General features: G+C 42.8%; 1 protein-coding gene across 17 annotated transcripts in view; it reads right to left on the reverse strand.

Moving 5' to 3' along the window:
- The window catches only part of TANC1 (tetratricopeptide repeat, ankyrin repeat and coiled-coil containing 1), a 230,094-nt gene that overhangs the window by 69,825 nt on the left and 139,004 nt on the right, over positions 1–21,265 (reverse strand). For 8 of the 17 annotated variants that reach the window (XM_073883696.1, XM_073883708.1, XM_073883720.1 and 5 more), the window contains 3 exons: positions 14,914–15,018; positions 3,455–3,594; positions 2,226–2,412 (listed from right to left, as the gene is read on the reverse strand). In XM_073883696.1, coding sequence (XP_073739797.1) covers positions 2,226–2,412; positions 3,455–3,594; positions 14,914–15,018 — 432 coding nt within the window. Of the gene's footprint in view, positions 1–2,225; positions 2,413–3,454; positions 3,595–14,913; positions 15,019–15,098; positions 15,346–21,265 lie in introns of those variants that run through there. The other 9 variants (XM_073883759.1, XM_073883757.1, XM_073883721.1 and 6 more) reach the window with 5 other exon arrangements.

Raw genomic sequence — 21,265 nt, forward strand, 5'->3', positions numbered from 1 at the left:
TAACATAAATGGGAACCACCCCCTTCCCCTCCGTATGGAGACAAAAATAATAAAACAAGATCAAGTAAATTGAAGGAAAACACTGAGGTGCTATGAAGAGCATGTAAATAGAGGGACGAAGTGCTCTGGGATTGGATGGATGTATTCAACCAAGTTCTCATTAAAAGCCTTGGTATCCCCGCAGCTCAATCTTTCCTTTGGCAAGACAGAAAACCAAAACCAAACCGGCAACTTTTCTTTCCCCTCTTTAGAATACTTTTAAAATTGCAGCACTGTATCTCAATAAGAGAGAGAAAGGACGGGGGGAGGAGAGAATGAATGTATGAGGGTCCTCTTTGGTCACTGAAAAAGCTTCTGTCACAACCAGACACTGGCTTGGTCATAATCAGAGGCATGCAATGCCGATGCCAGATCATATAATGAAGACAGAAATGGCTGTCCAAAAAACCGTGCAGCACTGAACTCCTTGAAGGCAGATAAACTGTAGGGAGGAGAGGACATTTCAGAAGAGTAAATGCCGTCAGGGGAGTCACCTGGCTGTCGCAGAACCCCACACACCTGGCAGTGGAGGACAGCTCGGAGAGGGTGTGAGGACAGAAGTAACACTGGGAAAAATTATTTGGACTAAACGGCAGGTGGAGAAGCAGAGTGAGGTGGGAAGAGGAAATCAGCGGAATAAGTGAAAGCATTTAAATCTGCTACGAAAACCTCAAGCCACCACTTTAATGCAACGTCCAGAACCAGCTAACATCTACGGAGACAGATGGCAGACTACCGAATGAGCAAGGCTGGGGGTGTAAGGGGAATGGAGTGTGACTTCGAATGGCTACGGGGTTCTTTTGGGGGTGAAAGGTTCTGAAATCGGGTTGTGGCGATGGCTGCACAACTGAACAGACCGAAAACAATTCAGTGGTTCAAACGAGTGAATATCATGGTATGTGGTTGCATCTCAATAAGATGACCAAAACCGAACAAAACAAAAACCTACCAGAGAGGCTGATCCAAGTGAAAACTGAGGGCAGAGGTAGCCGTCCTTATGCGAAGGGCCCTGGAGAAAGCTACAGTGAGGTCTATACCAGGGAGCCCACCACCCAGCCCCAGTGATCTCACAGATCTTCTGAGGCAACCTCCAAAATATGAAGTGCATGAACCTGCCACTTGGTTTTGCAAATTACACTTGAAGTAGCAGATGACTGGAGAAAATAAGGAGCTCAGATATCATTCCCTTTGATTACATACTAATGTGGAAATAAGTGGGGATCAGGCCCTACTAGAACATAAAATATCCCGCTAAGACATGTGCGTAAGTCAGAAAAAGGGAAGCAGCTGAATGTTCAGTAGAGTACCAACGTTAGACAGCAGTCCAGGAGCAGAAGAGGGCCCGTACAATCCACTCAGCGGTCCCACACATCTGTTATCTGAAAGGAGCCATGCTGGACACCTGAGACACACAGATGCACAACCCCACCTTCAGAAACGGGAAGGCACTCTGGGAAAGGATGTGAAAAGTAAGGGCTCTTTTCCCTGGTTGATTCTAATGTGTACCCAAGACCAGAAACTACTGAAGAAATCAGAATCCTTGCTCTAACAGAGAAGGAAAGAAGTATGCAAAGAATTCAAATGTTATGCATGTGTTGACCTAGCTAAGCACCCTAAGTAAGAGTCGGGACTAGAATCTGTGTCTCCTGATCCACAGGTCAGGACAACCAAACCTACCGGTGTGAGTGTGGGTATGCGGGGGCACAGGGTGGACATCCCTAGAAAATTCTGGCCTCAAAAACAGTGGTCAGATCCCATGAAAACAAACTAAAGAACAAACACCTGGAAATAAGTGAAGAAATAAATGACCTTGCGATGGGGCTGGGAACAGGCCTCGAAACGCAGGGATTTTATTGCCCAGTTCTATGCCCTAGTGGGACCAGATGCCCAGCAAATGGAATTAATCGATGAGGAGGTAGGATTTTGTAACTTCACATGTCAGGTCTGATCAGGAAATTTTTTTCACCCAATGAGCCCAGGGTTATAAAAAATAAACACCAAGGAACGTAAGCGCGGAGGCTTCATCAGCTCAGCTATCCGTGGAGCCCGTGCAGTCTGCAAAGAGCAGGGCAGCCCGGGCCGACCAACCTTCACAGACCACACTAAAATCTTCTGAAGAAGTGCCTGGTGAATGCTCTGGCCGACGTGCATCGAGCCGTCCCATTACCGAGCCGTGTGCTTCTTACCTATAATTCCACTGTCCTTGCTTTCCAGGGTGGAACTAGGGCTGCTAATGGTCTCACAGGGACTTTTGTTGGCTGCCGTCTTGCTGACACAGCTATTCAAGGTTGAGCAGGGGCTATCGGTGCTAGGAGATGCGGTGCTGCTTGTTAGTGTGGAGCAAGGACTGATGCCTTGGCTCAGAGCTGTGCACTGCAAGACGAACGGAAGGAGGAGTTAGCGCGGCTTCACACAGGACGCTTCTACACAGTCTTTTGTTTCTGACGCTAAAGCAATAAAACTAAAAACAGGAACATGGAAAACAGTCTTTAAAGTGAGGCGGCTTCATATATATATGTGGCCTTCCAAATTTTAAAAGAGAAATCTCTCTTCTGTCCCCTTCCCCTGTGATTTTTTTTTTTATTAAAAGGACCGTCTTAGAAATAATTTAGTGGGAACGCACATTCGTAAAATAGAAATAGCAAACAGGCAGACTTCCTTTCATTTAAAGTCTGCAGTAGACAAATGGGTTCTTTGACCTCTGTACGGAAAACCTGGGAACTCTGTTTTTGTAATGTTTCACAAGCACTGCAGCCTGATTCAACTCCTGAAGATTTACGGGCTCTGCGAGCAGAGCCAAGGGCTGGTGGCCACCGCCATCTCAATCAGTGCATGACACCCTCGCACAGGCCCTCCCGGGGGGCGGGAGCTCTGGCCCCTCACTGCCATGCACACGTTACCTATCTCCGCCCCGAAGAGGCAGGCTGCTGGCTCCCTAGAATGCGGAATGCTCTCCCCTGCACAAACCATTTGCTCGCATCTTATTTTGTCTCGGCCTCATCTCCTACAAATCTTTTCCTCATCCCACTGACCCTTCAAAATCTCAACCCTAAAAAAATGCACAGGAAAGCATATCCCAAAGCAGCCAGCTGAGGAGATTGGTGTTACAAAGATAAAAGGAGTATCCTTACTATGGGATTCTTTCATGCACTTAAAAGTCATTCAGCTACTCTTCCCTGGGTGGTGACTCAAAGGTTAATGTGGGTATTTTCTTGAGTTCCGCACCCTTCCGCCTCGCCCCACCTCCCCACTGCAGAAATCACAAACTGCTGAAGTAAATTTCAATACACAACAGCCCAGACTCCTTTGACTGAACAATGACTCCCCTACGCAGGGACCGGGAGAAGGCAGGTTATGGCTTCCTTCATGCATACTCTGAGCAGGTATGATAGGCAGTGTCTTCCTTGGGCATTACCATGGTCTCACTGTTTCCTTCAATGGTTATGTGTGTGGCACTTGGGATCCCTTCTCCCAGTAAAAATCCCAGCCTTGTCAACAGTTCTTGAGCTGCCGGCGAACAGCTCGAACAGCTCGGTTCATTATCGGCCTTTGCTTCTGGAACAAAGAAAGAAAACAATGAAGATGCCCCTCTGGGGAATTTCAGTTTTGCATCTGGAGGAGCTCGTGCTACAGCTGCTTGTCTGGTGCTTTTGTGTATTTTCATAAAATGCACAAAGTTTGACGATGCTGCCTGTCCTCTAGCAATACATTCTAATTAAGAGACTGTGACAGGTTAAGAAAACAGTGGAAGAGAAACTCCAAGTGCAAAGAGTGAAATATTTGACCTGAGTCAGAACACAGTGTGATTATATGATAGCAATTTTTATTTCCATGGCATGTGAAAAATGGGTACACCTCAGACACCAGAGGCAGAAAGAGGCCTGCCTTTCGTCTTAACTCTCTAAGAGGACAGGGTAGCCAATGCCCACAGGAGGCGGAGATAAAGTAAAACCCTAGTAGCATGCTGGCAGAGCCCCAAGCTACTTAAATGTTGGGGTAAAACTGAAATCCAAGCTCTCATTAACTAAAACATGGGCAGGACTACTTTGGCGGGTTTCCACAGCCACAGCCAAGTCCAAACCAGGACTCCAACTCAAGGGTCAATCATCAGGAATCCACTCTGAAACAAAGATTTTAAATCCCAGTGAAATGTGTCCCAAGAGACAAAGCCCAGTGATACACTCTGCTGTTCATGCGGAGATGGAGAGAAATCAGGCTGTATTCTTTGCATACTCCACGGTAATGCTAGATGCACGGTTAACCTGAAGGTCACAGCACATGCTTGCAACATTTCCCTTCTCTGGCCCCCCCTAAGAAGCCGGTCATCTTGCTTTCTGCACTTAAAAGAATTCTGTTGTTGGGTTTAAATGTTGAGCTATAGGTTAACCTTGTATCCAAAAGCCTAAGGGAACTTAATTACAGGTGATGAAATGATGTATCATTCTAACACCTCTCATGTATTTTTAAATCAGCATCCATCAGGGAATGAAATAATGTATAAAGCAAACCCTGCTTACAGAAGTTAGAATTTAAGAATAATACGCAACCTGTAATATACTCACTCATCTTAATGTTTTGTTCTTTTTTGTTAATCGTCTAGAGACGCAGACCCATACACTGATGAACCAGTTTTTCCTAGATGTGGAAATCTGCAGATAATAAGTCTTAGAAATACAACATGAGGAAAACAAAATAGCAGTGTTACCTTTGAGCTACAATATCATCACCAAAGTTCAATGCTAACTTTGCCTTTTATAAGGAACCGCAAAATCAAAACCAGTAGAGCTGAGAAGACCATTTGTATTATCCTCACTCACATACCAGTTTTGCTCAGTCATGCTCCCAGGATAGCAGCTACAAGGGAAACCAGGCTGGCGGTATCCTCAAGGAAGGAAAAGCATCCCGCCCCTTGCTTACTCTCAAAAGCTCCCAATGTTTGCACTAAGAACTGTGGTTTGCCAGCTTGGATTTTTTTTTTTTTTTTTTTTTTTTTTTTTAGTTGCTCAACAAAACTGGAGGGGTAAAATAACCAAGGCTTGATTGTTCTGAGTTAAGAGAGCATACATGTTTCTGGATCATCTGTGTTAAACTCGTACCAGGAAGGGGCAGTGGCCCCAAGCCAAAGGGGTAAGAGAGCACCCCGGGGCAGGTCAGCCACACCCAGAAGGCCACTCTACAAAAGGTCCCTTCCCACCAGAGAGTTCCTCCATATTTTGATTCCCAAAGTACTTGGGCATTGGGAAAAGCAGGGAGGAACCAAACCAAATCAGCAAAACCCAGGCACACCCAAGGGCTGAACCACTTCAGAACAGAATCTGTCCCACCCTCCCTTGCCCCAAGGCTCAGGCAGGGCAGCTCTTTTATCTCAGGGGGCAGCTGGACCAGAGGGAGCCAACAGGATGCAGATGGCAAGAGGAAGAAGCGGGTAAGGGGGCGGAAGTCAGCAGTTTCTCTACTCCACACCTCCCTTTCCTTTCGACACAATCTCTATACTGCTCCCCAACTGTGAATGTGCCCCTGAATGTCTAGCTTCTGGTTCAACCTGAAACTCCAGGGAAAGCGCCAGAAACACTCCCAGTTGGCAGCAGCTGTAGAGGCACACAGAGCTTGGCTGCCACAGAATTTACCGTGACGACAAATGAGGCCACAGCCCGTCACTCACATGGGGCTCACTCTGAGATCCTGCATCCCACGTAGGTCCCTGGGGAGTGGGGTGCCCCCTGAGGAGTCACTGCTGCCTTCACATTGTGTCTGCAGACAAGACACCCCAAATTGCCAAGGTTTTCATTAAAACATATATATTTATGCAAAGACAGATGACTCCTCATCTAAACCTTCCCCCTTCAGACGAGTTGGGAGCTGTGGCAATTCCCAGGTTTAATGTGTGAACTGACAGGACTCTCCCCCAAGCTCATGATCAGCTTGTTCTCTTAACCACTCAGTCTGCACTTGGAGGCCACCAAAGTTCCAAAACCCTGCCTGGGTTCGGGATGCTTGAACAGACGTTCTTTATTTCAGGTTTAGCAACCAGTAAGTCACTGCAATTTCATTTTGTCCAAAAGCTTCCCAACTGTCTTTTCATGTTATTCTCTTTTCTCAAATGTCATTCCAGTGACCTTCCCCTCAAAAGCCCCCTTCAGTTTGAATCCCTTAATCCACATCAAGCCGTCCACATTTCCCCCTAACGTACACAGCTTTTTCTCTCTGAACTTTCCATTCTGGCAGAAGGACCCCTGGGTGAAGAGTGACAGTGCCATTTTGGGAGAGATGAGTTGCCTGCAAACTCACACTGATGCACTGGACTGTGAAATTAAAATGCATTTCTACTTCCACAGTCGATCACCAAATACTGAGATTTGAACAGTCAGGTAAGATTTCCTTAGAGCTCATTCTTACTCCAAAATGACCCCCAAACCAAAATCCAGTGGGACACTCTAAGTGGAAAGTATTTTCATTCGTGTAGTTAATATTAAATCACTCATCAATAAAAAGTGTACCTTACCCAAAACCAGCAGGATAAGAACTGGAGAGAAAGACATTATATCTCTTAGCAACACTTTACATCTCATGAATTTAAATATCCAAAGAATTTATGATGGCTGTATTTGGAGCTGAAAGAATAACTTCCTGGGAATCCACTAGTTAAGTAGAGAGTGATATTCTTTCCCAGTAATGTTTTCATGGAATCCTCAATATCACACCATAATGGAATAATCAAGTGGAGAAAGGCAAAGCGGATTTCTTGGGTCACTTCCTGTCTCTTTGTAACTATTCACACTTGGACCCGCAGCACCAACCCTCAGGTACAGTCCATAAACTGACCAGCTCCTCAGTTACTGCCAACATAAAGTCAAATCCATTTGTGCCCCTTATAACCATCCCCCCCATCCTTCCCTACAGTCTCAGAAGAAATGACTTCTCTCGACCAAAGCTCTTCTGAACCACTCACAGTGTGAACCTCTCTAACCCTCAATTTCCTCATGAGGGAAGTGGCCATAACCACTTCTTAAAGGTTTTGAGCTTAAAAAAAAAAAAAGGTGAGACAATACCTTGTACACCAAGCATCTGTGAGATAAGATGCTCTATCAAAGTTGGTCATTATTTATACCAACTCTAACACCAAGAGCCCACTTTCTATTATTTCATTTTCTGGTTTCACAGATTCTTATCTATATTCAGTGTGTTTATATTTCTCTTACCTAACAAAAAATAGTTTTTTGTTTATGACTTTTCTGCCTTAAATAACTTTTTTTTGAACTCATTATTCCTTCAAGACAACAAATTTCCTCCTTTTTCTAATTATCGAACTGTTCCCACTTGGCCCACGCTTACTGCTTTCTTTTTTTTTTTTTTTAAGATTTTATTTATTTGACAGAGACACACACAGCAAGAGAGGGAACACAAGCAGGGGGAGTGGAGAGGGAGAAGCAGGCTTCCTGTCGAGCAGGGAGCCCGATGCGGGGCTCGATCCCAGGACCCTAGGATCATGACCTGAGCCGAAGGCAGACACCTAACGACTGAGCCACCCAGGCGCCCCGCACACTTACTGCTTTCATTTCTCACCTCATCATTCTCTCTTCGAAAAGTCTGACTCTGTTAGAACTGTGGAGGTCCCTGGGGATGACCAAAGACCATTCTATCAAGAGAAGTCCTTTCTCTGCTCTCATCCTCCTCAAACTCTAGGAGCTTGGACACTGTTGGCAAAGTTCAGCCATCCACTAGCATGTGACCTTGAGCAATTTACTTAATATGAGTTTCCAAAATAGTACTTCTGAATTGAGTCCGTTAAATGAGACACAGCCTTGATGGATGTTAGTCCTTTCCTCCGCTTCTAAATGTCCATGACCTGCTTCTTGTTAAACTTTTTGCCCTCCCTAACTTCTGTTCACAAGCATTTTCCTATTTCTTCCTGACTGTTCCTTCTCCTAAGGCACCTTCCCTCCTCGATTTTCCAAAAATAGTATTTACAGAGGAGCATCCACCCATGAACCTGAGCTGACTGCCATTAATTGACTTCTAGTCCTTAATACAAAAACGTACTTATCACACAAGTTATCTTTAAGCTCTCCATCCCATTCACCCTGTATTGAAACTGTATCAAATCTTACTACTTCCTCTTTCAAAATGTCTCCTGAATTAGCCTCTTTCTTTTCAGTCATACTGCCACTTACCAAGTCCTCATCCCCTCAAGTCTAGATAACTATCAGACTCTGGACCAATTTTCTCATCTCTTTTTATTTTCTCCCTGTCTTCCTTTCCTTCCTCATAGCCAGTGGTTCTCAAACTTTTTGTCTCAGGTTTACTCTTAAAAATTGAGAACTCCAAAGAGCTTTGGCATATGTGGGCTATTGATATTTATCATACTAGAAAATGAAACTAAGAATTTTTTTAAATCTATATTACTTCATTTTAAGTTCATAAAATCTACATGTTAAACATTTTTAATAAAAAAATTTTTTTTCAAAGATTTTATTTGTAAGTAATCTTTACACCCAACATGGTGCTTGAACTTATTTATAACCCTGAGATCAAGAGTTACATGCTTTACCGATCCAGCCAGCGAGGCGCCCCAAAAATATTTTCAATTTTAAAAAGTTAAGAATAGCATTGTTTTATACTTCTGCAAATTCTTTTTAATGTCTGATTTAATAGAAGACAGCTAGATTTTTCATGTCTGCTTCTGCATTCAATCTGTTGTGATATCTTCTTTTGGTTAAAGCATGTGAAGAACTATGTGGCCTCAAAGAGATATGTAGATGGGAAAGGGAGGAGCCTTCTCAAATACAGATATTCTTCTTTGATACCGCACCAAAATTTGACAGGTAGCAATTTCTTAAAGGTTAGCTCTACTCTTGACTTTGAATCTGTATGAATACACTTTTTGTACTGTTACAATAAAAAGTCAATAGTCTGTTACAAGCGTCAAATGATTTTTTACCCATGATTTTTTAACATCATGCATTGAGTAATTTGGAAAATATTGGTTTTGCAGACCTTGCAAGTGCTGACACATTTTATTATAAAATGCCAAAATATCACATTAATATCACATCTCAAATGAAAAGTCCTGAGAAGCCATCAAGCTCAAGGTGACAGATATAAATTCCCAAAAACCTAAGTTTTCACTTGAAAGGTCAAATTTTATCATTAGCAAGGAATCCCTGTCAGTTTGTTTTAATTAAAATGACATGCTCATTTTGTTCCTTTTTGAGAAAATGTGTGTCAAATACCCAATTCTGAATAACCATGGTTTGCCAGTCATTCAAGTAAAAATGGTGTTCCATTAAAAAATTGGCTAGGTCAGCTTGCAATTAAAACAATCACACAAGTGGTTTTCTTTGAGACTACCATCACACTTCAGCATGCAGAAGTGCTTTATGGAGACTTCCCCTTTCATCACACAGACTATTTAAAAGATCAGTCTAGGGTCAAGATTTAATAACCTTATTTTCAGTACTTTGTCAGGGATGTTATTGAGTTATTATTTTTAATGCTAGTGCATGGTGATGGAAAATACTATGCCTAACTCTAGTACAGCAGGTACCCCCACCTTGATGTGCACTAAGGCCTCAGTCTTACCAACAATTGCTTTTGCACCATCAGTGCAAATGTCAATGCAAGAGATATGGAAATATCTTCCTAATAATCATTACAAAAAGCGTTTTGACCTCACAGATCCTCAGTGAGGGTCTTGGGGATGCCTAGAAGTCTACAGCCTATACGTTTTTTCTTTAAGATTATTTATTTATTTATTTATTTATTTGAGAGAGAGAGAGAGAGAGAGAAAGTGAAAGAGCGAGAGCCCAAGAGGGGGTAGGGTCAGAGGGAGAAGCAGACTCCCTGATGAGCAGGGAGCCCGGGGGGCTTGATCCCGGGACTTCAGGATCGTGACTTGAGCCGAAAGCGGTCACTTAACCAACTGAGCCACCCAGGCGCCCTAGAGCCTATACTTTTGAGAACCTCTGCTTTAAGTCTTCAATTGTGCTAAATTCTCCCTTTTCTTTAAAATCAATAAAAAGCCATTGTTGTATACACCTCTCAATCTATTAACCATCTCTCATCTCCCCTTACCTGCTCAAAGCCTTGCAGCAAAAAGGCAATGGTCTATCCCCACCAATTCCATTTCCCTTTCACCTACCTACAATTTAAATTCATCCACCTTCACTAGCCTCCTGAAACAGCCCTGGTAGGCACAGTAATGTTGTCTTTTTAAAAGGCCATCTCCTCTTTTGATTTTCCTATAATTTTGACCTTGCTAATCCTCTGTCCTACAAGGAGGAAAGTGGCAACTGTCACATCAGACACTCAGAGAGGAAATCCATGGTTTCCAGGATTGCTGTATGGTTTTGTGGGTTCTTCTCCTAGCCTTTCTCCGTTCTCTTCTCCCAGTGACCCTTTCCCTAGTCTGACACACCTCTCATTTCATCATGTTCCCTCTAAACCAAAGTTCATACCCAGAACTCTTGAGACCCAGTCTGATTTTCCAACTGTTCAGCGGGTACTTGTGCCTAGATGTTCCATCAGCATCTCAAACTCAACGTGCCTGAAACTGAACTCAAACCAAAACGGATGGTTCCCTCTCTTTCAGTGCCCCCTGAATGTCATCTCAAAGCCTTGAAGTCATCATCTTTGTCTCCTCTGGCTTCTAGGTCCATGCAATTTCTCAAGAATCTTCCTATTCCTCACCTCTTCCTTCCTGATCCTGTTCTAATTTGAGACCTTACTCTGTCTTATCTCACTACTGAAACCTCTTCCTAACCATCTCCCTGACCCTAGTCTCTTTCCTGCCCCCACTGCATCCTATACTTCGTTGTCGGGTAAATCTTAAGGTAATCGAATCCTTCCAACTCAGCTTCTCCACGGGCACCCAGCTTGGATTAGTCAACACTACTCCTTCTTTGCATTACAGTCACTCTGCATATACAGGTCTTTAATCCCCAACCAGATTCTAAGGCTCCATGAAGAAAGAACCTATGCTTGATAACCCATCTCAAATAGCATCTAAAATTGTGCTTTTCGTAGCATCAGAATTAATATTTACTTAAGGAAATGCAGAATGAACGGATACCCTACCTCCGGTCTCTCTTCCCCGGTACACATACCAGACACATCCCCTTTCTGAACTTTCATCTAACTAAAAACTTAATCAACTATTAGTCAAATGGCATATCACCATTCTAAGAAGCTGGATGTCTGAAATAATCAAAAACATAAGGTGTCAGTACTTACTTAAACATATCTAAAAAAAAAAAAAAAAAAAGACACTCCTCCCAAGACAGCTTTGCATGTAATTATTCTGCTCTTTCATATGTGTTAGTTTTACTTGCTAACTAGATTGCCAGAAGAAAAGTTTCATCATATTTTGAGATTGATCTTCACCAAGCAATGACTCATTAGACTAAAACTTTCTCATCCCGCCCCATCAAAGCTTGCTCAAGTGGCTAATGACAGATGGAAGCAAACCTAAATGGATTATGGTTGCCCTTAATTCAAAGAAATATAGCTGTGATCTTACAGTAATTTAATAATCCTAATTTATCTGTTGTTTTTTAAAATTTTGCCTTAAGGCAGAGGTACTGTCTTGTGGGTAAATGACATTCTCCCCCTCAATAATATGTTGGTTTAGCAATAAGAAGTTCATTTGTGAAGAACATGTTCTGTATGACACACAGGTTATTGGAACTACTTGACAGAAAAGGAGGGATTGCATTTTGTTTGAGGAGCTCATTAAGTTATTCTTTTTCCCCCAGAGTAGAAAATGCTGTTTTTTCCAAAATATTTTAGAATATTGAATAAAGTAGAATATATTTCTCTAAAAAAGTTTACATTCACCTGGAAACATCAACAGATTGATTCTTTGCATATAATAAAAATATTCATCTGCCCATATCATACAACCCACTTTCCAGATGGCTAAAATATGCAAATCTGCATAAACACAATTACTTATAAATTAATGAACAAATTCAAAGTGCTCATTGGTTTTGCTTTGCTTTAAATTTCAAATAGCTAAGAATCAAGAATTTATGGAGCTAAACCATAAAATGAAGCAGCTTAGCCTGGGAAGAGTATTTCAAAGATTTAGGAGTAACTTGATATTTCATGAGCCTTTGGGAAATTTTGAAAGCATTTCACAAAGAGCTGTTTTCAATAGTTTGTTAGTCTGGTGAATATGAAATGCTGTCATTGACAGCATCGAGAAAAACATCTTAAAGATTAAAAAGAAAATGCCCAAAGGAAATATGAAAAGCTAAGACAAAATTTTAAGAGTTAAAACTTAAGTGATGATGCTTGATAGTCAACCCTAGAGAGTAGGGTTTGTCTACCATACATTAGTGCATGCTTGGATTAATACCCAAACTCAATTAGTTGTAGTTTGCTTCAGCCTCTCCTTTAGGTTCATTGACCTGGACATAAAATTTACACTTTAATATGGCAGATTTAATGAACCCTACTGAAATGTAAAAGATGCCCTGGGGATTACAAAACACACCATCCTTTACTAATTGTCAAGCTGAACTGTGTTAAGCAACCACTTTCTCATGAACCAACAGATAACTGTGGGGGCTTCCACCAACATCATGGCTATCCACACGAGACCATATGCTTACAAACATGAACCATACCTCTTCCCCTTTTCCTGAATACCTAAAGGGAAAACGTACCCTATTTCTTAATTCTAGGCCAAACTTCTGGAAACTTCTGGTCTGTATTCAGAGCCCAGGTATGTCATAATTTCAGTCCCCTTGGAGACAGACAATGCCGAATCTGAGGGCTCGGGTTTCAGGAGTGAGTGCACTTGCAAACTGCAGGCTATGCCAGCAATATCAATCTTTACACTTGAATCAGTTCACCAGGCAGCCAAGCAGTCGAGAAAGCCTCCCCCAAGAAAGATAGCTGATTCCGCCTTGGGCAAGAGGAGAAAAGTTGACAATTGGAACTCTTTTTTTTTTTTTTAAAGATTTTATTTATTTATTTGAGAGAGAGAACGAGAGACAGAGAGCATGAGAGGGAAGAGGGTCAGAGGGAGAAGCAGACTTCCCGCTGAGCAGGGAGCCCGATGCGGGACTCGATCCCGGGACTCGATCCCGGGACTCCAGGATCATGACCTGAGCCGAAGGCAGTGGCTTAACCAACTGAGCCACCCAGGCGCCCCAACAACCGGAACTCTTTAACCTCTCTTCTTTGCCCAATACAAATCCTAAATTTCTCCCCCACTCTTACCCCAGAGGGAGTCCTAAACCCTACACAGGACCTCAGTGGTATTCCCCACCAGGGAGAAAGGTTACATCATGGAGTCTAGGCCAGTCGAAACACCAAGGGCATAAATGACCAGGACTTCAAAGGCTTTGGAGGGTGGGGATGAGGGTAAGGGGGTGGTTTATTCTGAAATGGGTAAATGGCTTGGTAAATCTGATAACTGATATTCACGTCAGAGGACCAGGTTTTTATTTTTCTTTCAAAATCCAGCATAGAAATGAGAGAAGAAATCTGAAAATCACCAAATGCCCATCACCATGAATTCACCACCAAGAGGGTCCTCATGTCTGTAGAATGGCCATCCTAACCAGACACCACTGGGGACTCTCCCCTCTTCAGCACCATGCACCTGGCGCCCTGCTCCTCCTCAGCACAAATCCTAGTTGTGAACTTCTTACCCAAACCAAACAGCCTGGTGCCTGGACAGAAGGGAAAGAGTACAATTTCTCATGCCAAGACGCAGGCAACAGCACCTCTTCCCTGCCCACAACACCTAGCTCCTGGCCCCATCTCCTCTCCCACCCATTCCAAACTCCCCTTGCTGAGGTTTATCTTCTGCCAATTCCTCTTCCCAGCTCATTTTTAGGTTTATTTTCACCACCACCCTACTTATTCCATTTTCCTACCATGTCCTACTTCGTACCACTCCACAGTACATAACCACAGAAACACAAAATGCACACACGGTGGTTAGGACATAAAGGCGCTGTACCTCTGACTACCCACAATTAGGGAGAGGAGGATGCCAGGTATTCCAAAGGGGAAACAGGGATGAGCTTTCTCTTTCACCATTACTACATAAACTGGTATCTACATTGAGGGTAAAATGGGCTTCTCTACATGAGCCAGGATTCCTAACCACATGTCTCTACAGGAAAATGTGATACAAGTTCAAAACATACAAATTAAAGACCATGGAGTCGTGAGTTGGGGACCCCTTGCCGCCCGGGAATGGAACAAATGGAAAATCCCCAAAATGATTTCAAAAATAAAGAACAATTAATACATCCATGAAATATTAGAGGTTGTAATGTCTGTTACACTCATTTCCAGATCTAGGAAAAAAAGGTATAAAATATCTTTACTAAAAGATTTCAATTAATTTGGACTTTTATTTTATTCTGGCTCTTAGTTCAACATTCCCTAAAGAAAAACTTTAAAAAACAAAAAGCTTTCAAAAGCTACCAAATGCTTTTAAGAAGGCTAGTTATCAGAAGCTTGTCCAGTGAAAGTGTCAGCTTTTTAGCCAAAGCCTGCTGAATACTCCAAAACGATGGACTACCAAAAAAGCAAAACAAAAGAGTGCTGGAAGCCGTCTACTGTCTGGCTTTCCTTATCTCCCCATGCCGGGGAGGTCAAAATTGAGAGGAAATAAGGCTCAACCCTTAAACAATGCATATGCACCCACTCGACTATTCCTACGCGGTGTATATAATTCCAAGAATTTACATTAGCTCAACAGATCTCTGGAACTGGCCGAGGGGGGAAAAAACCTCCCAAATAGAATTCAGTTTGGCAAAGCATTCCTACAAGAGGCACTCAAGTTTCACTCAGAAATGGAATGTCATTATGTAAAATCTTTTGGGGTGAAAATCATTGAAAACATATTCTTACCATTCTCATTGGGCTCTGCTGCCTTGGACACTTCTCGGAACGGGATTATAACTGCATCTCCAGGCACTCTGGGGCTTTCCACATACTTGGGCTTCCTGACGGGACCTGCAGTGGAAAAGATCTGAGTGTGGCTAATTTTTTCCAGACGCAAACAAAGCTTCGGCATGTACAGTGTGTGTCCTCACCAGGACCCAAATATGCCTCAAGGAAGAGCCGGCCCCTCTCCTCCCTTGAACACACACACGGTCATTTCGGTACAGACGCGGGAACGTCCAGCCTGGGCTGCCAAAGCAGGAATGGGTAAGCTCAGTTTCGAGAATGTCAACTCTGACAAAAACAAAAACAAAAACAAAAGCCGCTTTTTTGCTGTGAAGACTCTATAGCTGTCTTTGGTGTATGTCAAGGAAGCGATTTTGACATGTTCAAACCTGGACAGCTTCTGGCAACAGGTTTTTTATTTGGAATCTGTCTCTAACTGGGACAAAGACGATTGGGTTGCTTGCTATCTCCAAAGTCAGGAGGCAAGGATTACAAACAGCCAGGCTGTACCATCAACACACTCCGAGCGGCATTTTATCACACTGGTGACGCACTGCAATTGTGTGGGGCACAGAAGGCGATGGTGTTCTTGGCACATGACAGAGCCGCCTTCAAAAAGGCACAGCAGCCAGTCCAGCATGCAACTCAGGGACACGAGAGAGCCCGTCACTCCTATTTCTCACCTTCCCCTCCCACCTCAACTTACCGGAAAATCTGGGATTCTCAGTGAGACTGAACTGACCCTTTACACATTGGTGGTGGCAATGAACAGGGGCAGTCACTTCGGAGCACAGTTTGGCAGTTTCTCAAAAGGTTAAACACACGGTTATTATAGGGCCCAGCAATTTCACTTCTATACTCACATGTGGTGGCATTATCAAGAGCCAAATGCCCATCACCTGATGACAACAGAATGTGATCTATCCATACAGTACTGGGCAACAAACAGGATGGAGTACTGATTTATGTGACAGGAGGAAACCTGAAAACATGATGCTACGTGAAGGAAGCCAGTCCCCACGAACCACATATTATAGGGGTCCATTCGTATGGAATATCCAGAACAGGCAAATTTATAGAAACAATGAATCGTTGTCAGGGGCTGAGGGATATGCAGGCTAGTGGGGTGATGGCTAAAGGGCATGAGACTTTTTTTTTTTTAAGATTTTATTTATTTATTTGACAGAGAGAGACACAGCGAGAGAGGGAACACAAGCAGGGGGAGTGGGAGAGGGAGAAGCAGGCTTCCTGCCGAGCAGGGAGCCCGATGCAGTGTGGGGCTCAATCCCAGGACCCTCATGACCTGAGCCGAAGGCAGACGCTTAACGACTGAGCCACCCAGGCGCCCCAAGGGCATGAGACTTCTTTTTGGAGTGACTAACATGTCCTAAAATTAGTGGTGATGGCTGCACGACCTTGGGAATATACTAAAAATCGCTAGAGTGTACACTTTTTAAATGCATTGAATTGTACGGTATGTGAATTATATCTAAATGAAGCCACGTTAAAAAAAGACTGCCCATCCTGTCTGTTCCTTTCAAACATCTCATTACATTTGGCCCAGAATCATCCACTTGACTTTCATTTTCCTCGGCTGCCTTCTACTTAAAGTGCGCTTTTCACAAGGCCACAGAGACAGGGAGCATTTCACACCAGTAAGGGAAAAGCTGGTGGAAAGAGTGGCAGACAGGGCTCCACAGCCCTCCCTCGTGCTCAGCCCTGAGCCACAGCCCCGACCCTCTGGGGCCTTGGCTCCGTCACCACACGCTGAAACGGTGAGTCACGCAGATCCTGAGCATCCTTCTGCATCAAACATCTTATGCGTCTAAGGAGTTCCATTCAGAGTGTGGTCTGTGGTGAGAGATGCTGCCATCTAAAGGCTTACTACAAAAGCAACTACATCAGTATAAAAATAATACAATTCCCAGCTGCCTGCAATGTACTACACATTAAAACAGGCTACATTATCAAAGAAGCGTATGGTACTTGACAAATAGGGATATTATTTCAAACTTTAGAAATCATGGTTTTTAAATGGCTAACACAGTATTTAATCACATGGCTGTCTCCATAATTTATTTAACCCTGTCAGAAAGGGGATTTTTTCAAAGGTTAAATTGGAATGGTTATAGGGGAAGGGGGAGAATTCACAATACGAATGGAGGACTTAGGCTATAGAGCAAAATACAAAGCATTACTCAGATTTTATCTAGAACATACACATATCCCTATATAAATATGCATGGAGAGAAGACTACGGGGAGGGGGGTAAGGGGAAATTTAACATATTTGCTCTGGAGAAGCCAGAAACTAGGAAGAAGAGCTCTAACAGGGCAGGAAGAAATGGAAGCAGGACAAGTACGAGAACCTTTCTACACTTTTGGTTCCTGACCTATTCTCTGTGGTAAAAATAAAAAAATAAAAAAAATCACAGGCATCTTCCCCCCCCCCCATCTGCTCTCTTCCACTTAAAGGACTCAGGGGAGGTAAAGCCCTTTACTATTATTGTCCAGTGATTCAAATTGCCCCAACCAGCAACATGCCACTGCTCAAGAGACACCTGTAAATTTCTGCTCACCTTAACTCTTCAGGGTATAGTAACAGCAAATCTAACAGCAGCTCTATTTACAGGCTCCAATCTACCTACCCCATATATCCTTCAAAAATATTCTCTAATAGTAAGTACTCTTAAAATGTGGGCTATTTCCCATGGATGTACAACGGTTTTTATGGAAATGGCTGGAATATCGAACCCCAACATCACCCAGAGCCTTCAGAAAGCATCCATGCCCGGGGCGCCTGGGTGGCTCAGTCGTTAAGCGTCTGCCTTTGGCTCAGGTCATGATCCCAGGGTCCTGGGATTGAGCCCCGCATCAGGCTCCCTGCTCATCGGGAAGCCTGCCTCTCCCTCTCACACTCCCCCTGCTTATGTTCCTTCTCTTGCTTTGTCTCTGTCAAATAAATAAATAAAATCTTAAAAAAAAAAATAAGCATCCATGCCCATCCATTTAATGGTCTTATCACTGTGTTCTGCTCACAGGCCAACTGCTAACTATAAGAAATACTCGGCATTGAGGAGTCAGAGTGTTAAGAGCAGAGCCTCTGGAATTGGGCAGACCTACCTAGGTTCAAATATGGTTCCCAGCCTCCCCAACTCAGGCCTCAGTAATATCACAGAGATAAAAGATGAACAAGTAAGCCTCCTGTTCCAAGTGGAACATCCATGAGGACAGAGACAGGTGGATCTGGTTCCCAGGCTTAGCACAGTACCTGGCACAGTAAACAGTGACGACAGATAGGAAAGGAGATATGGACTATCCCAAAGTAAATAGAATGTGTATTCAGTGGTCACATAAGGCTAAGCCCTTACATACATTAATTCATTCGGTGGTAGTAACTTTGGGAGAAGAGCACTACTTCCATTTTTAGGTCAGGAAACTGAGGCTTTGTCTGTCATGGCCTACACATGGAAAAACACTAGTTCTGTGGTCCATGCAGGTTTGAAGCCCGTGTACCCAACCAACACTCAGCACTGATAAAAGTGGGAAACCCAGATGAAACATGCAGTCCTAGAAAAGGCCAGAGCAACAGAACCTTCCACCACCACCTAGTCATCCATGGACCTTAGGATAGTCAACAAAGATTTTATTCATACTTGTCTCTGATCATCCCTTTTACTAAGAATTGAGATATTATAAGGTGATTATAGGCATACTTGAAATACAGCAGATATTGCAATAAAGTGAGTCAAATGAACTTTTTTGTTTCCCAGGGCATATGAAATTATGTTTACACTGTGGTCTGTTAAATATGCAATAGCACTGTGTCTAAAAACAATGTGCATACCTTACGAATAATTTGAGTGCTAAACAATGCCAACTATCATTTGACCTTTCAGTGAGTAGCGGTCTTTTTGCTGGTGGAGGGCCTTGCCTTGATGTTGATGGCTGCTGACTGATCAGGGTGGTGGTTGCTGAAGGTTCGGGTGGCTGTGGCAATTTCTTAAAGTAAGAAAACAATGAAGTTTGCCACATCAATTGACGCTTTCATGAACGAATTCTCTGTAGCATGTGATGCTGTTTAATAGCATTTTTACCCACAGAAATTTTTTCATAATTAGAGTCAAACCTCTTAAATCCTGCTACTACATTATCAACTAAGTTTATGTAATATTCTGAAATCCTTCGTTGTCATTTCAACAATCTTCATGGTATCTTCACCAGGAGTAAATTCCATCTCAAGAAACTATTTGTTTATCCATAGGAAGCAATCCTCATCCATTAATGGTTAATCATGAGACAGCAGCAATTCAGTCACATCTTCAGGCTCTACTTCTAGTTTGAGTTCTCTTGCTATTTCCACCCCATCTGCAGTTAATTCCTCCACTGAAGTCATGAACCCTCAGAGTCCTCCATGGGGGCTGGAATCAGCTTCTTCTTAACTCCTGTTAATGTTGATATGTTGACCATTTCCCATGAATCATGAATGTTCTTAATGGCATCTAGAATGGTGACTCCTTTCCAGAAGGTTTTCAATTTACTTTGTCCAGATCCATCAGAGGAGAATCACTATCTGTGGCAGTGATAGCCTTACAAAATATATCACTTAAATAAGACTTGAAAGTGGAAATTAGTCCTTGAACCATGGGCTGCAGAATGGATGCTGTGTTATCAGGCACAAAAACAATGAGCTCGTTGGACATCATCAGAGCTCTTGCATGCCCAGGTGTGTTGTCAATGAGCAGTAACATTTTCCAAAGGAATTTTATCCTGAGTAGTAGGTCTCAACAGTGGGCTTAAAATATTCAGTAAACCATGTTGTAAACAGATGTGCTGTCATCCAGGCTTTGTTGTTTCATTTATGGAGCACAGGCAGAATACATTTATATTAATGCTTAAGAATCCTAGGATTCGGAGAATGATAAATGAGCACTGACTTCAATTTAAAGTCACCAACTGCATTAGTCCCTAACAAGAGACAGCCTGTCTCCTTTAAAGCTTTGAAGCCAGGCATCGACTTCTCTCTCATTATTAAAATCCTAGATGGCATCTTCAGGAACCAACCTCTATTAGCATCAAACTATTCTTCTATAGCTTCCTCATCTCTCCTCAGCCTTTACGAACTGAAAAGAATTAAGGTCTTACTCTGGATTTGCTTTTGTCTTAAGAAAATATGGTGGCTAGTTTGATCTTCTATCCAGACCACTACAACTTTCTCCCTTTCAGCAATAAGGCTGTTTTAGGGTTCTTATCATTCATATGATCACTGGAGTAGCACTTATAATTTCCTTCAAGAACTTTTCCTCTGCATTCACAGCTTGGTTAACTGTTTGGTGCAAGAGGCCTGGCTTTCAGCCTATCTCAGTTTTTGGTATGTCTTCCTCACTAAGCTTAATCACTTCTAGTTTTTGATTTAAAGTGAGAGATATGTGACTCTTCCTTTCACCTGAACACTTAGAGGACATGCTGGGGTTAGTAAGTGACCTAATTTCAATATTGTTGTTTCTCAGGGAATACAGAGGCCCGAGGAGAGAGAGAAGAGATGGAGGACTGGCCATTTGGTGGAACAGTCAGAACATACCCAACATTGATCAATTAAGTGTGCTGTCTTATATGGGCACAGTTCATGGCACCCCAAAACAATTACAATAGTAACAAAGATCATTGACCACAGATCACAAATACAGTAATGAAAAAGTTTGGGGGCGCCTGGGTGGCTCAGTCATTAGGCCTCTGCCTTCGGCTCAGGTCATGGTCCCTAGGTTCTGTGATCGAGCACCACGCATCGGGCTCCCTGTTCTGCGGGAAGCCTGCTTCTCCCTCTCCCACTCCCTCTGCTTGTGTTCCCTCTCTCGCTGCGTCTCTCCCTGTCAAATAAATAAAATCTGTAAAAAAAAAAAAAAAAAAGAAAGAAAGAAAAAAAGTTTGAAATACTGCAAGAATTATCAAAATGTGATGCAGAGACATGAAGTAAGCAAATGCAGCTAGAAGAATGGTGCCAAAGGACTTGCTGGACACAGGGTTGCCACAAACCTTCAATTTGCAAAACTGCAATATCTGGGAAGTGCAACACAGCAAACTGCCATCAAACGAGGTATGCCTGTATAAACAACTGCTCTCCAACATGATCCTTTTATTTAAATTGCTTTCCACAAAGAGCTGAACCTCAAATGTATAAAACAAGAAAAATTTATAACTATAGAGGTTTTGTTCCTTCCTCTCAATTGCTCATTAGAGAATCTTTGCACACTTTCCATTAAACATAGCAGATTAACACTCATTTGCCTTTACTCCTTTTCAAAACATCATTAAAG

This window comes from Callorhinus ursinus, unplaced genomic scaffold, assembly GCF_003265705.2.
Source record: "Callorhinus ursinus isolate GAN/ISIS: 27379988/994484 unplaced genomic scaffold, GSC_fseal_2.0 scaffold2, whole genome shotgun sequence".
In the NCBI taxonomy this organism is placed as follows: domain Eukaryota; kingdom Metazoa; phylum Chordata; class Mammalia; order Carnivora; family Otariidae; genus Callorhinus; species Callorhinus ursinus.